Source organism: Silurus aristotelis, assembly GCF_946808225.1.
Source record: "Silurus aristotelis genome assembly, chromosome: 23".
Lineage (NCBI taxonomy): Eukaryota > Metazoa > Chordata > Actinopteri > Siluriformes > Siluridae > Silurus > Silurus aristotelis.
In genome coordinates this window covers 10606069-10624318 of record NC_139596.1, presented here as the reverse complement: position 1 = coordinate 10624318, position 18250 = coordinate 10606069, and the positions used below count along the sequence as shown (strand labels likewise).

At 36.5% G+C, this 18250-nt stretch overlaps 1 protein-coding gene across 3 annotated transcripts in view; it reads left to right on the top strand.

Annotated features, from left to right (window-relative positions):
- edil3a (EGF-like repeats and discoidin I-like domains 3a) overlaps nucleotides 1-18250 on the top strand; it is a 199865-nt gene that overhangs the window by 140853 nt on the left and 40762 nt on the right. For 2 of the 3 annotated variants that reach the window (XM_083527100.1, XM_083527101.1), the window contains exons 6-8: nucleotides 6428-6583; nucleotides 7067-7211; nucleotides 7738-7922. In XM_083527100.1, the coding sequence (XP_083383226.1) occupies nucleotides 6428-6583; nucleotides 7067-7211; nucleotides 7738-7922 (486 nt within the window). Of the gene's footprint in view, nucleotides 1-6427; nucleotides 6584-7066; nucleotides 7212-7737; nucleotides 8229-8337; nucleotides 11682-18250 lie in introns of those variants that run through there. The other variant, XR_014531114.1, reaches the window with a different exon arrangement.

Genomic DNA, 18250 nt, shown 5'->3' with positions numbered 1-18250 from the left:
AGCCTTTGGGTAGAGTTCTTTGTAGTGCTAAAGAACGGTACTTCAATGGTTCTTTTAAAAAAACATTTACCGAATGTTTTTATTATTATTTTAAAGAAAATAATGGTTCTTCCTCGCACCTTTATTAAGAGTGTACCAACACTCATAATTATCTAACATAACCTTTAAGATGCATTTGTCTAGTTTAATTAGGTTGAATAAAAACTTTGCTAGGAGGACACCAAACTTGTTTTTGTCCAACCTAATTAGATTTATCCAGCTTAAATTAGGGCTGGAACTAGTCTAAATCTCTCTAACTCTTGGGTAAGTTTATGCAGAGACAATTCTTATGTACCCATTTTCTTATCTTCTCAGACATTTTTTCTCTTCTTTAAGATTCAGACACATGCTGGATTTAGAAACATGCAGAATTGGGTTGGCTCTATATAAGATCTTTGTTTTCAGAAACGCACTGATGTAGCACTGCTTCAAACTCAGAGTAAAAATTTATATCATTCTTGCAATGAACAGTGTTTCTAACCATGTTCTAAAATCTTACAATCCTTTTTTTCATAGAAAAATTCAGTGTGTTCTTGGACTGCATGAACATGCATGTCAGTGCATCTAAATGACTTGATTGATAGTTGGTGATGTTGCAGAACGCAACATATGAATGCATATCAGTGTTGTGCTACCAGTCTCTCCTCAGGATTATTTGGTATTCTTTGAAACTATCTGCAGCAAAGAACATTTGATTGATATGCTAGACAATCACAGTGGAGAGAAGTCTCACTCCATTTACTTTCATTTCCACAACGTTTGGTGCCCTGTGAAACTCTGCTTCATTCCTTAAACACATCCTTGTAAAATGCACAGAATCTGAATATCCTTGATTAAAGGGGTCTCTGTATAGTGCTTGGTCTCCATGACACTGCGTAAAAAAGGATTGACCTTATGATTAAAAGTAATCAATATAAAGAAAGTGTTGGGCAAAACAGTGATTTTAAAATCTCCCATATGCATATTCTTTGAGAATTTATATATATATTTATACTAGTTAAATATAAGGTTTAATCTAAATAACTGTATAAAACCCAGGATTTTAAGGGGTAAAGAAAATGTTTTAGTAGTGAAGAGAAAGCTGGGCCTCCACTCACAGCTTTTCTCTAAACACTAAAGATTGTTAAGTCATTCTGAAACAATTTTTAAAATAGTGCACTTTTTTAGATGCCAAAAACATATTATTACACACACTCTAGCTGTTCGTACTCATTTTGGGGGCATTTCATAATGAGACAAAGAGACAGCCTGGGAAAAGAATAACGCCAAAAAAGCCTGCTTTAAAAGCAAGATGAGTCTCAGCGCTAAATGTCAGTGACTTAAATATAATCATTGCAGACGATTTGTTATGACCTTCTAATGGCATTTGAAATCCTAGTCTAGTTTAAGAATTTTTGACGAGTTTAAAAGGTAGCAAGGACAGGTAATCCGAACACAAACCTTTCAAAAACTTCTTGTTTTGATTTTTTATGGACTGTGAACACAGCTAGGGGTTGCTCAAAGGGCCGCAGTAAGAGGTGAAAGAAAAGGTAGTACTTGATGATGTTTGTCTAGCCTTAACGATGCCGTATGGGAGAGGGTTCGGTCCTTTGGAACAGTGCACTATGTGAATTATGGGATGACGGGTAAACAGATTTAGGGCGGGATGCTCTGGTAATTGCAGTCTGACAATAGGATAAATAGGAAAATCCTGTGCTCACTGTGGGGTAAAGTATAATCCCCTTGTTTTATGTATCTGCTTTCCTGTCTGGATTTCTTAGCACTTTCATTCACACTTCTTAATCCATTTGGGTCAGAGCAAAGGAATCTTATCTGTCAGGCCACTCATAGTTCAATAAAAAAGACATTAACTGTGTGAAACAATCAGTAGAACAGGGAAAAGGTAAACAAAGCTTTTTTAATCAGAAAATCCACCAGAGCATGGAGAAAGCTTCTTTTTTTTTATTTAAAATATAATATTAAAAACTTCCTATTTAAATGAAAGTAAATGTGTGATATTAATCATTTTAACTGTTTTGTACAAAAGGTCAGATTTTCCTCATGCATAATTTCCAACATTGAAGCACGTGTTCAGACAACACTCTAATATGGGTTATAAGGTTTTTTCCCAAAATGTTAGAGTTCATGCTATCTCAAGTGCACAGTCATTAAAGCAAATAATATGAAACTCATGCAATTGTTTAAGATTATATTTTTTTAAGATTTAAGATAATAAAGATTCTACTTTTGACTAATTTGTCATCATCGTGCATTGTATCCATACAAAGTCAATCAAATGCAGTTAGTAAATGAAGATAAATATGAGGTTAATGTGAAGTTAAATAAAAGTATTTGCAGTTGAGTATGGTACACAACTATTAACAGTTATAAATAGTTATTCAAGTGTAAAGTATAGTATAAATAGTCAATGTGTGGGGTTTTTTTTGACCCCACCATATAAATAACTGTCTCACATCCAGCATTTTATTTCCTGTCTTTTTTTTTTTTGGCTGTTCAATTATTCAGATCTCACATTTCTATTAGCACAGTTTGCACCTGTTTAGCATCCCGCATCTCATAATACATGCTGTGTTCGGGTCACTTCCTGCAGCTGGGTCAATTTAAGGTTGAATTGCCTTTTCACTGCAGCTAAACTGCTCTAGAGTTCATTTGAAGCCAGCCCGAGAGCACCTCACTCAGAGGAGCTCAGATCATTTGTGCTGGTTCATGCCTGCTGTGTTCAAACTTTTATTTATCAACCACAGCAAAGGGGGAAAGATACAAACATACAAAATCAAGGATCTGTTAAAATACTTTAAAATTACTGTATCTTATTTATTTTCTTCCTTTTTTTTTTTTCCTCTTAGACTCAATGCTGCCTCAATTGATGTGATGCTCAAGAGCAAAATAAATCAAAGCAACTCCTAGAGATGCGAGTAACAACATAAATAGCGCTAGTGATTTCTGCATGTGTGTGTGCTTTGTGTTTAAGTGAGTTGGCGATTAAATAGGGAGTGTGTGTGTGAGATTTGTGCGTACTGTCTACATCTCGAATGTCTCGCAGACATGCGATAGTTTTGTGGCACTCAGGGGAAATTTCGTTTACCTTGAAGTGGACAATTTCCAGATTATATATTTGACATCAGAAAATTTATGATTGAAAGGGGGCTGCTTTTGGGCATTTGGACGTGGTGTATTCTGCAGACTGGACTTTTTGATGTCTTGCTGATTTGCTGTAGGCATGCATACATGCACAGAGGAAAAACGAGGCGTATGGAAAAGGTTAAAAAGTGAAGCAACATGATAAGTACAATAGTTTCCTCACACAAGCTTAATCTGCGCCCTTAATAAGGATAGGATTTATGGCATTATAAATTAAATTCATTAGATTTGTTTATTGTATTGTCCAATATACCATGTAACACAATCTGATTACTTCCTCCCAATTTACCAACAGGAGCTCTGATTTGTGGCATGTCTGTGTCATTCTGATTAATCCCACCCAATTTACCCAGTGTGGGCCAGGCTTGTGATATGGCAATTACTCAACTTAATTATGCATCTTGCTGCAGTCTACCTATCCATGTTAGCAAAATGATTTATCCTAATGTCAGCCCTGAACATATTTACACAGCAGAAGGCAGACACACACTGCACAGCTTTCAAAGGGGCAGATTCATTTATAGATTCAGATTGACTTTATTATGGATGCTTAAATGAAAAAAATCAAGATATCTTCAACCCTTACATTTTGTTTATGTTAAACACTCCAGGGTGTTCAGTTATTGGACAATAATTAACAATCTAGTGTGTGAAGGCATACTTTTTTCAATAGATAAGATCTTCCAAAGAAAATGCAAACATGTAATAGTTATAGTAAACATTATAGTTAAAGTTATGAAACAAAAATGCCCTGACAGGTTTATTCCTCTTATACCACACCCTCTTATACCACACCAATTTGCCAAGACAACAATTTGCAATCATTCTTTATCCCATCATTCCCATCCCAAGACTCTACTACATTGAGAAGTTAAACAACACTGGAAGTTCTATGAAAAAACTTCAACAATTACATTTCGATATAGATTTCTTGTGGAATTGAAAAAAAATGCACTCTTAAAAATGGTAATCACAACCTTCAGACCAATCAAATTTAAGAACTGAACAGTGTAAGGGAAATAATTTAAATCATTAAAACAACATAACATTTAAATCAGCAATGTATTTCTACCTCATAATTGTAATTAGGTTAAACAATTATGATGATGATAATTATCATTGTGATTATTATTATTATGTATTTCTATCTCTGCATTTTCCATGGGTGAAGCAGATATATTTTATTATTTATTTTTTTTTTTTATCAAGTTATTTTATGAATCTGTGAGTCCATTTATGCAGAAGCTGCCAAAGGTATGAGTGTAGCCAGATCATGTGTACGTTTTATGTCCTTTTTCCAATTTTGTCCACTGGCTGGAGAATTGAGATCATGACTGCTAAATGACTCTCACGCGAATCGTGTCAGCTTGATGGACGGCTTCTGGGACACACAGCTATTTCGTGTCCGTCATCTGTGGCCCAAACAATTTCTGCAAAACTGACAAATATCATGCCACCAGATGCTTCCGATGCTCTGTGTGCGGGTGCCAGATGTATCACTAGGTGAAAGGAGGACTCCAACATCTGTGGTCATTACAGGCTTGATGCATCACTCCAATTACCAATGCTGTGGCTTTTTAGTCACGGCCTGATAATTGGCTATCGCTGTTTTGGATTCTAAGCAGTCAATGACAAAGAAAATGTAGATGGATAAGAGTGCGGTGAAATCAGGTTCATTTCCGTTTCCACAAGACTGCCACACTAACAGTGTTACAGCATCGGATCATCAAGATCATTAGATGTTCATCAGATTATTTTACTTTTGGCTACATCAAGAAATTATAGAACTTTATTAATCTGATAATATTCTTTTATTCAAACCTGCTGAAACATGAAAAATATTTCCATAGATCATTTGCGGAATATTTAGCAGCGTAGTACTTCGGCTAGGAACATTTTCTGCACGAGCCTGTCTTTAAGATTATTACTATTTCATTTATAGCAGATCATATAGTCCACTGTAATCCAGTGTGTCCTGTGATTTACCACAAAAAATGTTTGACCTGCTCAGTGTATCTGTAGTTTGATAAAAAAAAAAAAAAAAAAAAAAAAAGGCTCCACAAGTCAACGAAATGACTAAATAATCTCTTTTAGTACCAGATAGGAATATACTCTGTTATATATTCGTCACAGAGCCTGGATGTTTCACATCAGCTCTCTGTGCAGTTTACAATCTCTGATTCATCTCCGGGTAAAAGAAAGAGCGCATCTAGCCGGTGATTTGTGTGGACAATGAAAATCCCCAGAGCTGGTACTCATTCGCTGTAAGATGGTGAATTAGCTGTCATCAGGAGCAGCTGACTGTAGCATTCTCGCACACTTACTCTCACGTCTCCCCAACCCAGCAGTAACAAATCACTTTACGGCATGAATCATAACTATCACTTTGTCCTCGTTTTATGGAAGGACCAGGCGTCATCTTTGTCTCCCCCTCCCCTAATCCCTTCCATGCACTCAGATAAGCCCTAGACATCTCAAAGACAGCTTCACCTTAGGCAGAACATCACTAGCTCTGGCTGAGTGCTCTCACTTACTGTTTGGAGGTAGACTAACTGCCTCAATACAGACTTGGGGTCTCTAGGTGCACTCTATGAGTAAGACAGATGAGATGTGACATCAAGCAGTGTGGGAGTTGTTATTAAAGCCCCATTACTTACTCGTCTGCTGTGTGCCTCCGATAAGAGTGTATGTGTTAATTCATTTTGGATTGACACAATGCCATATGCAAATTAACACATGCACACACACACACACACACACACACACACACACACACACACACTCACACACACACACACACACACACACACACACACACACACACACACACACACACACACACAGAGATGCATACATACAAATTGATAGATGAATTGTTTTGAATATGAATATGTATGTACTTGTTGCCCTGAACAGAATTGACATCCCATGCCGGCTACATTTTGCAGATTTTTCATATACATTGTGCAATAGATCATAATTGTATTCAGTTTGGGGCACACTCACTTCAGATTTAAATCCGAATACAAATATAGGTCTGAATATTTAGTGCATTAAATACACACTGTGGGACAGGTTCTGCATGCAAACAAGATGGAGGTATCCCCCCAAGACCCCTCCACTCTTCCCTCTAGCCTTAACTGATTACCTCTATGTTACTCATGTCTCTCTCTCTCTCTCTCTCTCTCTCTCTCTCTCTCTCTCTCTCTCTCTCTCTCTCTCTCTCTCTCTCTCTCTCTTTCTCCAGATAAACCTGCAGAGAAGGATGCGGGTCACAGGCCTGATAACCCAGGGGGCCAAGCGGATTGGGAGCCCTGAGTACGTCAAGTCATATAAAGTGGCCTCCAGCGACGATGGAAAGACATGGAGGACGTACAAAGTCAAGGGCACAGACGAGGATATGGTGAGATGTGTTTTTTTAATTAGCCGCCGGCTCAGCGTGCCTCACACTCCACACACTTTAACAGCTCTTCAGATTGGATTTTTTTATACTGTTTCGGGCATGAACGCGAGCCACTAGGGCCACCAAGGATGCGCAATGCTCCATCATTTTTGACGGCGCCCCTCCCTACATTTTCTATTACCTGCCTCAATTCCCACTCTTGTTTTATTTTATCCTTTTATTTTTTTATGATCTCCTCTAATGACTTTGGATGGAAATTTTTGCTGCATCATTGTCTGCTTATTTCAAGGATCTTCCTTTTTTATGTTTGTCATTTGGCTATGATGAAGTTGTTTATTGGCTGTGTGACAGTGAAGCATTGTTTCGAGAGTTTCAAATGGCATGCTTGTTTATATTACCATTTTTTATGGCCCTCTAGTTTAATTGATTTGATAATTCATGGTAACCCTGATACTGTATCTCTGCCTGGCTGTGTATATACAGATATTCCGGGGTAACATCGATAACAACACTCCCTCAGCCAACTCGTTCACTCCTCCTATAGAGGCTCAGTATGTGAGGATTTACCCACAAGTCTGCAGGAGACACTGCACTTTGCGTATGGAGCTCCTTGGCTGTGAACTTACAGGTTAGTCTTCAGAGGATACTCTCACATGGACACTGTATATTTGTTCCAATGCTGCTATAATAATTAAGACTGTCCTGTGCTGTCAATATGCTGATTCTGAACATCCTTTCAGCACACTCTTGTCTTTACTTTTCCCTATCTGTATACTTTTATGATTTATAGTCCCAAAACCTGGTGTCACCCACAAAATGATGGGTTCCTTCTCTCAGTCTGGTCCTTTGCAAAGTTTCTTCTTCTTGTCAACTGTCTCCTATGAGTTGTGCATTAATGATCTAATGCTACATCCCCATTTTCTAAAACACTGAAAAATCTTATGAATTTAACTTTTTTAAAGATTTAATTTAATTTTAAATGTTAATTCTGTGGCAAAATGTGTTTATTTACTGTTAACCCACTGCATCCATAAACCTCTAAACTACATTGCTTAGCACCGTGTTGTTTTGTTAAATCTTCAGCATGCATCACTTTTAAACTCTGTCTGTCACATTATTCTAACCTCTGCCTAATAAGCTATTATTTACTGCAGGATGCTCAGAGCCACTGGGGCTGAAGTCTGGCCACGTACAGGACTACCAGATCACAGCATCCAGCACTTTCCGAACCCTCAACATGGACATGTTTACCTGGGAGCCCAGCAAAGCCCGTCTGGACAAGCAGGGAAAGGTCAATGCCTGGACGGCTGGACATAGTGATCAGTCTCAGTGGCTACAGGTATTTCTGTCTTTGTCTATTCTATTCTCCCAGTGTGACTGGCAGCCCATTAACTCTCCCAGAGTCACAGTGTGACTGCCAGGTTTAATGACAGATAGCATGTCAAACCATGACCCAGTGGTTTCAAATTTGTCCTGGCATTATGAAACCTCCACTGTCTGTTTTGCAACACACAAAAAGAACATACACAGTAGTATATCTACGACATATGTACAATGTATTATTACAACCAGTACAAACATACAAACAGACTATCTGGTGTTTTATATTTACCACCATCACCATTTACTGGAGAACAAAACATTTGTATGTGAGAAAAAATTTTGTAAATTGTCTGTGGAATATTCGATTATTAGAATTGTGCCTCTCCTTAATCAAGTTAACGTGTTTGACAAAATGCTTAGGTTATGGTGAGCAAAGGAACATTTATTTTAGTAAACTTGCTCGCTATGAGAGAAAAAAAGAGTTGCTCGATATAATGTTTAAGGAATCTTTTAAATTTACTATTACTACAACGACTACAAATACTCCTACTACAGCATACTATCAGCTCACATTGAAACAAACATGCTAAACAAACATGTGACACAGGCTAACGCTGACTGTGTTTTATAAAAGAGTCTGAATTGTGAAGGAAACAATAAGTTGGGTATACTCTCTGAAAATGACTAAAAATAACCCTGTGAAATTTATGAACACAGTGGCATGAGATCAGAAAAACATTTGGGAGTTGCTGTTTATTATATGGCTGTACAACTTGAAGTAAAATGTATAGTGTGGATTGCTCAGTAGTTGCAAAGGATGTTTTTATATTTTTTATATGACTTTGTTTCGATAAAAGGTTAAGTGGAATAAACAGCAGCAAAAAGCTCTTAAAACTGTCCTCTGAGAATTCTTAAATGGCATCTATGCAACTCTGATCAGACAGTTCCTGAAGGAATCATACTGAATGTTTAAGGGAGTACTAAACTAGACAGGTAAAGCGTTTGCTGTTTAATTCTTTCCATCAAAGAGGGTTGGTTCTTCCTCTATCTATAATAGGAGAGTGGCTTTGTTAGTCTCCTCAGTCAGTGTTCATTAAAATAACTGATCACTTTTAGCCAGACTGCTAGCAAGTTCTATTAGTCACAAACCCCAACAAATTGCAGTTGCTCTGCTAGTCCCAGGAGAAGCTCCTTAGACTGAAAACACAGACTTTGCTATTTAAGCTTGCACATATGTCTAGAGTAATAACATTATGATTTGATCTGCATAACAGAAAATAAGAAAATCTCTGTCTAGGTATAAACATGCCCTGTGTAGCATATTGAAATGTCTGTGTGCATGCCAAAGTTTTATAACCCTAGTGAGAAGCATAACCAAATGCAACCAGCACAAATCAAATCAACATGGTAATTTTTATTTTTTGCAGCTTTAAGTCTTCGCTTTTGTTTGACATTTTAGTACATTCGAATCTGGCATTTATATTGTTGCATGCTGCTAGATTATTTTGTTGCAGGGAAAAAGTTATCGAACTATCTAATCTTCTCAGTTAAACTGACTCTTGGCTAAATTGAGACTTATTGATTAGTCTTCAACAAGGCCTCTAACTCAAAAACTTTAAGTGCTGACTCATGAATTTACAATGCAAAGGCATCTGCTGAGTTTAACTTTAAACCCCCTATTAGCTCCATCCACATGTCTGTACTCTAAATAAATATCACAGTCACAAGTTGAATATTATGGAAATTCTTTCACAGGGAGAGAAAAACAGATGTAAATACTCTAAATGTCATTTTTACTCCAGTTACCATGGTGAATAATCGATTACCAGTGACATTACAGAATGACTACAGGCCTGATTGATTAATTAAATTAGTCAAGCTTAATGATAAATTAAGTATTTCAATTAATCAAGACAACTGCATTGCTGCAGAGGCAAAAGAAAAAAAAAATACACCAGAGATGGCAAGCTTCTTCTGAGCAGCCATGTGGTGCACAGTGTACTTTCCCTCAATGTAGTTGAATAAAGCACTTTGGCTTACACTGCATGGGCCAGCTGTACTAAGCCATTTGCACCCACATTGTCCACATTATGTATTACGGTAAAACTGCCATTGTAGACTAAATGCGTAATTTAAACACCAGTCAGCAACAAACAAAATATGCTTGTCCAATGGAATTTTCTGGAAAATTGTCCAGAAGGGCAGGTACGGGCAGATAATCAGAACATGGTAACGCTAATAAAAACCCTCATTCACAACTTTTTACGTTTCCACATTTTGCATAACAATTACTGCTTTTAAAGAACCAATGTCATGGAAAGATTTTGCTAATTGCACTATATGGACAAAAGTATAGAGTGTTTCCCCAAACAGTTATCACAAAGGGGAGGCACACATTTAGGAACTATGAAATTCAAACCTGTTCCAGCATGATAATGTCCTTGTACACAAAGCCAGAGTCATGAAGATTTGGACCTTTGGGGTCATATGGAATGCTGACTGCACCCCAGGCCTCCTCACCCTTCATCAGTACTGCACATGTTACTTAGAACTTTACTTGTATGTACTTGAGCCTTTGTGGCTAAATGAGCAGAAATCTCCATAACCACGCTCCAAAATCTTGTGGAGCATCTCCCCAGAAATATGGAAGTTATTCTAAAGTGAATAACACTGATATTGGTATTTATTAGGCAGCAAGTAAACCTTTTGTACTCAAAGATTATTTGTTAAAAGCAGGAAAAATAGGCAAGCGAAAGAATTTGAGTTTGTCATGGACCCAATTGTGATGGCTAGACGACTGGGTATCCATAGATGGTGATAATCAGTTTAATCACCTTTAGCACAACCACAATCTATAATCACATGGCATCTCTTCTGAGGATAATAAAACAAATGTAATGTCTGTAAAGAAATAGAAAGTGTGCTTGGGTACATATTCTGTTCAGTACACTGAACATTGGGCGAATTGCAGATAATAGCTTTAAATGTGAGTTTTTCTGCCCTGCAAAACTGGGTGTAAAATACCATTATACAGTAAGTCACTTGGAGCAGATGCAACTGTCAAGAGTGAAGTCTTAGCATTCTCTAAATCAGTTGTGCTACAAAAAAACTGTGTTTAAAAACTGAGCTTAGCTTTTTGACAAAGTGGCAGGAATGATGGGTGATGTTAAATCTGCACACTTACAGTACATTATTACTGCAAGTCTGATACTCAATGCCTTTTCAGAAATTCAGCTTGTTATATTTACTTTTGAACAAACTCCAAAAATTAAATGTAGGAACAAAGCATTGATTTTAATAACTGATCAATCTGTTTATTGCCATCTTATAATCTGATCCTATTTCTTTCAATAAAATAAGACATTCAAAGTTCATGCTGTTTAAAAAGGAAATGTTGAAAGGCGTCCATAAAATTTAAGCAATATTCCGATTTGACATTTTAATGGTAAAAACTCATGTTCTTGATTAGCAGCTGGAGTCTTGTCCACATGTTCCTTTTTAATCCCTTTATTGAACTGTTATTTTAGAATTTAGTTTAAACGATCAGCACTGAAGCATTTTGCCTCAAGGATAATAACAATCACCTTTTGATAAGGAGCTTTATTGTGAGCAAACCTGGCTTATTTGCTATTCAGATAAAACTAATCAAGCCTACCTCAGCGCAGCAGGATCTGATTTATAGCCGTGAACCAGCTTCTGGATCTGTGCTGTATGTCTTTAGTCTCCCAAAGGCCTTCTGTGACTGTCGTCAACGCACAATAGATACAATCTAGCAATGCCGCATGTAAGTGTTTTACCTGCTACCCTGACACGACATTTATCTTGTATATATATTTATTTTCTCGTTATTACAATATATAATTTATTCTCAACTTTTTCCCCCCAATCAAATATATATATTTTTTCCAAGTTCTCTTTTTAGCTAAGTATGATTCCTTTGATGTGTCAATTTGGCTGTGATGATTGTGATGGTCGTAGTTGTTGCTTTAATACAGAAGAGTAGACATACTTGTGATTTACCCCTTCTACCAGCATCATTCAGGCCAGAGACAGTTAAATTATCAGTGGAGCCACCTGTAAGCAAGAGCAAGACTGTCTGCTGCTCTACACCATTTTAGATAGAGTCCTGGAAAGTTTCTTATGAGGGAAAGTACAGAGATAGGCATTTCTCTTTTTTTTTTTTTCTCTCTATCCAGCAGTCTGCCACTGGACAACAAATAATCTAAATAAACTGCCACTGGTTTTCAATCATTGTTCATCTAACATGGCTGTGCCATAGCGAAAATGGTAGTTAAGAAATGCTATACTACACATCAGCCATGATTGAGAGACAGACAGACGGAGATTTCATTATAACAAATTTAGTGCTCATATTGGCACTTGACCACTTTTTTTTAATCGGTAAAAGATCCATTTGTATTGATTTATTGTATAAATTGAATTTATAGGCATGTTTAAACACCCCCGATGAGTGCTGACTATTTTCCTATATCATTGCCCATTGTGTTTTGCTCCTTACACATACTACAGTGTTGTCTAATGGCAAAATTCTGAAAGACGATTGTTCTATATACAGAAGGCTCATAACTCATATTTGTTGAGATGCTGAACCTTTGTGTGACATTATTCCTTTTTGGAAATGTGTGTGGTGTTCCCCACCTGGGAACTCAGATTGACCCCCAGAGCATGTTTGAGCCTTGCACTTTTACCCTCTGTTCAGCTGCCCCCTTTGCTAATTGTATTTTTTGGCCCCGTGGTGACTCACAGAACAAAGATACTCACCTGGAGTGTATTTCTGTGCTCTTTAACGGGGGCCTGCGAGCTGCACAAGTGCCCAAGATTTGCTTTGCTGAGGCACGACTGACTCAGCATCGCCCCTGGAGTAAAGCTCGAGGGTCAGATTAGGTTCCAGAAGCTTCAGCTCTATCGATTGGCCTATGGATATTTTGCCTCAGTGAACTCCAAACTGTCACGGATGCACACATCAGCACACTGCTGAAGTGTTTGTGTGTGTGTGTGTGTGTGTGTGTGTGTGTGTGTGTGTGTGTGTGTGTGTGTGTGTGTGTGTGCGAGTAAGTGAATGTGTGTATGTTTATTCAATTGTGATTTTTTTTTTTTTTGGCTCTCAAACAGCTTAAAGTTGTATGGAATTTGTGATTATTAATTGCATTTTTATTAGACGCAGAGAAAAGGGCTTATATCTGATTCTATTATTTGTCTATTATATGTCTTGAACAAAGGGTTGAAGTGAATTATAAATGTTACAATGTTTGATCAATAACCTGTAACCTCAACGAAAGTAAAAAATAAATAGTTTTTCCTGAATTTTTCATGCTGCGTTCTCTAGTATCTGAGGAATCACATCACAGCCAATAATAATTACATTCAAGATTGAGATGAAATATTTAGTGTTATTTCACTCTTCCTTGCTGTAAATATTTCACATGCAGTCAATTATGCATTGCATATTATATAAACTCAAATTTAAAAATGCATTCTTCTAGTAGCAGTAGTATCTATTACAATATTTTATTTTCCTTGTAATATTTATTGTACTTTACCCATTAAACTTGAAGGTAAAAGGTAACTACTACTACTACTACAACAACAACAACAACAATAATAGCTACTGCTATAGGGCAGTGGTGGTCGAGTGGTTAAGGCTCTGGGTTACTGATCATAGGGTCAGGGGTCCACCCCCAGCACTGCCAAGCCCTTGTGCAAGGCATTTAACCCTATCTGTTCCAGGGGCGCCATACCATGGCTGACCCTGTGCTCTGACCCCAGCTAAGGGGCAGCTGGGATATGCAAAAAACCCAGAACTTTCCCCGCTGTGGGATGAATAAAGGTATATCTTATCTTATATTCATATTATTATTAGCATAATGATTATAACCTTTACATTACACCTGTTTTGAATTGTAATAAGGTGTGGCTTTGTTAAAAAATGATCATGTCATGCCTTTACTGTTTAATGTTATGGCAAAATAAAAAAAATAAAAATGGTTTATACATTAATTTAAATAATTGAACTAAATACCTTAAGCCTACCACTGTTACATGTATAGCTATATTCTGTTGGCCACCAAAGTAGTTACAATTACTTATTTTCCAGTAGCAGTTTTGTTTAGCCAATAAAGACAAGTTTTCAATGACAGAGGACATTTTTTAACTTTACATATACATTACACTTTATGCTGTGATCTACAAGTCAGTGATTTGGAATACTTACATTTAAGCAGCTGTAAACAGTTATTTTCTTGCTAGAATTTTATTTGTATTTTTTTTTGCAAAGCCTCCTCTCTTACAGCAAAACTATAAAATGCTGACACCTGGGACTCCTTTCATAAATAATCGCATCCCAGTCCTCAAGGTTTTATTCCATTTAGCCAAAGCTCACATTTGTTCCCTACAGTCTTTGTTGGTTGTTAATTTTTAATATTTGTATTTTTATTAGATATCCTAGGACAGAAACTGTGCTATCTTAAGCTGTTAAATTGTGTTTAAATCCTAGGATAATAAACAGCTGCTGTATATAAAATGTCTCATAAATCACTAAAATGCAACAGTTATGGGCTATACAGTATAGTAGCATAAAGTACTGTATTTGCAGTAATTATAGTGATTTGATTTGATGTTCTGTTTTTATTAATACTTAATACTGTTTTATTAGCTACTATAGTACTATAAGAAATTAAACAATAGATTATGCTGACAATCCAATAACTACGTGTTATTGTTTTATTAATAAATGATGCATTATACATTTTGAACCTCTAATATTTACATTTATTTTGCAGAATTATCTATAATTTACTGACCCAAATAAGCTATTATACTTTCCATTAACACCAGTGCTATTTCATTTATAACTAATACAACCATGAAAATGTTCTTCAGTTGGCATAAAACAGACATAAACAGTCACTCCATTATCAGTCTATCCTCTATTTTAAAGTTAGAATAAGACAAAAAATACATTATTATAATTATAATAATAATAATAATAATAATAATAATAATAATAATAATTATTATTATTATTATTATTATTATTATTATTATTATTATTATTATTATTATTATTATTATATAGTTGATAATTATTATTACAGTATTCACCATGCAAGTTCTTGTAAATAATTTGATACTAAAGCAATGATAGTTTATGATGGACACATTAATACAATTATTGTTTAGGTGTATAAATGTCAGGCGCAAAGAACGTACTGGAAACCGAAGTGAATTCAACGAAGGCCTTTTAATGAGAAGCAAAAAGGGCAAGGCAGAAAGCACGAAAAATAGCACCAAACTAGGGTAAACTAAACCAGGTGAAAACTGTGGCAGAGTGAGAGCAAATAACACACAGAATCTTGCACGCTAAGAGAAACCAAACCTAGTGGCTTAGGTAGTCCGGAATGTCCATAAGCCTAAACTGTAGAACGGACAATGAGCTTGTGGATAAACGGGGGTATTATAGTGTGGTGACTGATTTGGACCAGGTGTGGATGATTAGTAAGTAGGTGAGCTGCTTGGAGTGATTGGAGGGTTTGGCGAGGGTGTGGCTGGTGGATTCCTGACAATAAATGACCATTTCAATGATCACACATACACTGTACATGTACATGTTACAGTGTTACAGTCTGGTGTCCCAAAACTTTTGGTCAAACACTGTACTGTATGCTGTATTAAAGATATCAACAATGAGTGTAAAAGACTAACGTATGCTTCTGCCAAAACATCTTTTTAATTTGGTTTTTACTTGTTAAAGGTTTTTTTTAAGTTTTCATTACTGTTGAGGATATTAAACACTTATCATCTGAAGGCAACAAAAGTAAAGGCAATTTTTTTCACAGCTGTTGAACATATCGTTTCTTTTCTTTACGACTCTAACTGGTATACCCCGTTTCCTTTTTTATGTCAGACTGTAAAAATTTTTCATAGCTAACTTTATTGCCTCTACTCCATGAGCCATGAATACTGAAACGTTACGTATGCCAAGTTTTCTTATGGTTAACTCCTAGGTTTTCAAGCTTTGTGTGACAAACAGACTTTTTTGTGGCATAAAAGCTAACCCATTAAGGCAGATTCATGTTGGTTGAGGCGGAGTATCCATTACTAACTATATTACCTTGATCTTTTGAGCAAGGCTGAGACAAAATTGGCTCTTATTGTGTTTGAAAGTCTTTTTAAAATAGCCAAAATAAGAAAACATGATCAAAGGTGACACCGTCTCTGCTAGATACCTTTTAGATGTGATGTTTCTGTTTCACAGAAACCTCAACTGAGTGATGTGCACTTCCAGATGGTAAGAGCTGATTAGTCAAATATGAACATTAACACTCAAATCACATAATGATGATGTTGCCAGAATTAGCAGGCTAATTTGACCTAAACACTGCTGGTAAGTGTGTAGCAATTATTCTCCTTTGCTTTGTGGGTTTTCATCTGTAAAATTTAAGTTTTTATGTGCACATACTGTGCAGATTTGCTATCGGTTCAGCACAGATTCAGCTCATATTTCTCAAAACTGTCTTGAGTAGAAGGCTTTTTACTGTATGCATCATTTGGTGAGTAATTTAAATAAAAATGGCATTTATTTCTCCAATTTTAATACCCAATACTAAAACCCCCTTCAAGCACTTTTTTAAAGTCCAAATCATTTCATGGTTTAAAGTTAAATAAGTTCATGGTTTAAAATAAGGCTGGAGAAGAGTGAGGAATCTTTTGATTGGATTTTATATACACTATTGCCAAAACATTTACTGTTTAACTTTAATAATAGCTGTAAAGTATTTAAGTTTTTTTTTGTTTGTTTTGTTTTGTTTTGTTTTTTTTGGGTGGGGTGGGCTGATTCGGTCTGTGGGATTTATTTTACAATTATAATTTGTGTACTTCTGCAATAAGTAAATGAATGGTCAAGATTTTTAGAGTAGTCTTTGTGTTCTTGTGCTATTTCGCAATCTTATCATGTTGGTAATAACGACTTTTATTCTAGTCACCTTTTTATTTTGCACTAATATATTTTTTAGTTGGATGATCACAGCGATCACAGTGCACAACAGCAGGTGAAGGTGAAAGCTAGCACATGCTTTCTCTGATGCATGTGTATCTCTGCCATGGTATCTTTCAACCAGCTGGGATACAGGGCAATCTGACATTAGGAGAAAATGCAGACTGCTTTTTTCCTTATATATGAGGTCGGAAACGCCCATGATTAATTAGTGTCATTCAGATTGACAGAGGAGAGACGAATATCCCTTCTACTCACAGAACATGGCCAATTATCTTGTAGTCCTTGATCTCCTGATGAGAAGTAGCTATGGAGTTTTGTTGTCAGACTCTTTCATGTAACATCTACAGCACAGATTACTAAAAAATCATAGTCAACAAAAACAAGTGTTATATGCCAGAAAATATGACTGTGACTAAATAGAGTAAAAGTAAACTTTCTTTCTTTCGGCTTCTCCCATTAGGGGTCGCCACAGCGGACCATCCGCACGTTTGATTTGGCACGTTTTTATGCTGGATGCCCTTCCTAACGCAACCCTCCCCATTTATCCGGCTTGGGACCGGCACTGAAAGTGGCTGGGGTTGGTTCCCTGACCGGTGATCGAACCCGGGCCGCAGTGTTGAGAGCACCGCATCCTAACCACTAGACCACCAAGGACTAAGTAGAGTAAAAGTACCAGTCCCCAAAAAACTGCTACAGGGTAAACAGTCGCTTGTATAAAAGTATTGAGTCCTTTTCTTACCCAGTCCCAAAAACTGCTTCAGGGTAAACAGTCGCTTGTATAAAAGTATTGAGTCCTTTTCTTACCTTTACTGTATATGTTTCTTAATATTAGAGGCAGAATTTCTGAATGCTCTTCTCATAACATGCTTAGCAAGAAAGCCAACTTACTCCGCTTGAGATTGCTATAGTGCTTCTTAGTCTTGAATTTCAAAAATAAAACCTCATAGCTGCGCCAATAGATATTCTGTTATAATTTGAATGCTACTTGACACATCCTCGGCATCTTCCCTCATGACCCACATGATAATTAGCAGGCAGCACCAAGTCTGCTGTTGCCACTTAACGGTTCGATGTCATTTGTAATGATTGGCTAGGATTTAACAGTCCAGTCACTGTCAGTGGAGTCAGAAAGAGGTACTGTTACATTATACATATGTAATAAATAATAAATATAAGATAAATGCATAGCCATTTAATACAATCCATAAGTTCAATTCCAGTAGCAAGAGTTTTTTAATCCGGTATTTTCATTACTCCTGATTTATAGACATGACTGTGTGTGGAAGTAGAACATAATCCAATTATCATCCTTAATAATAGAAAGCTTG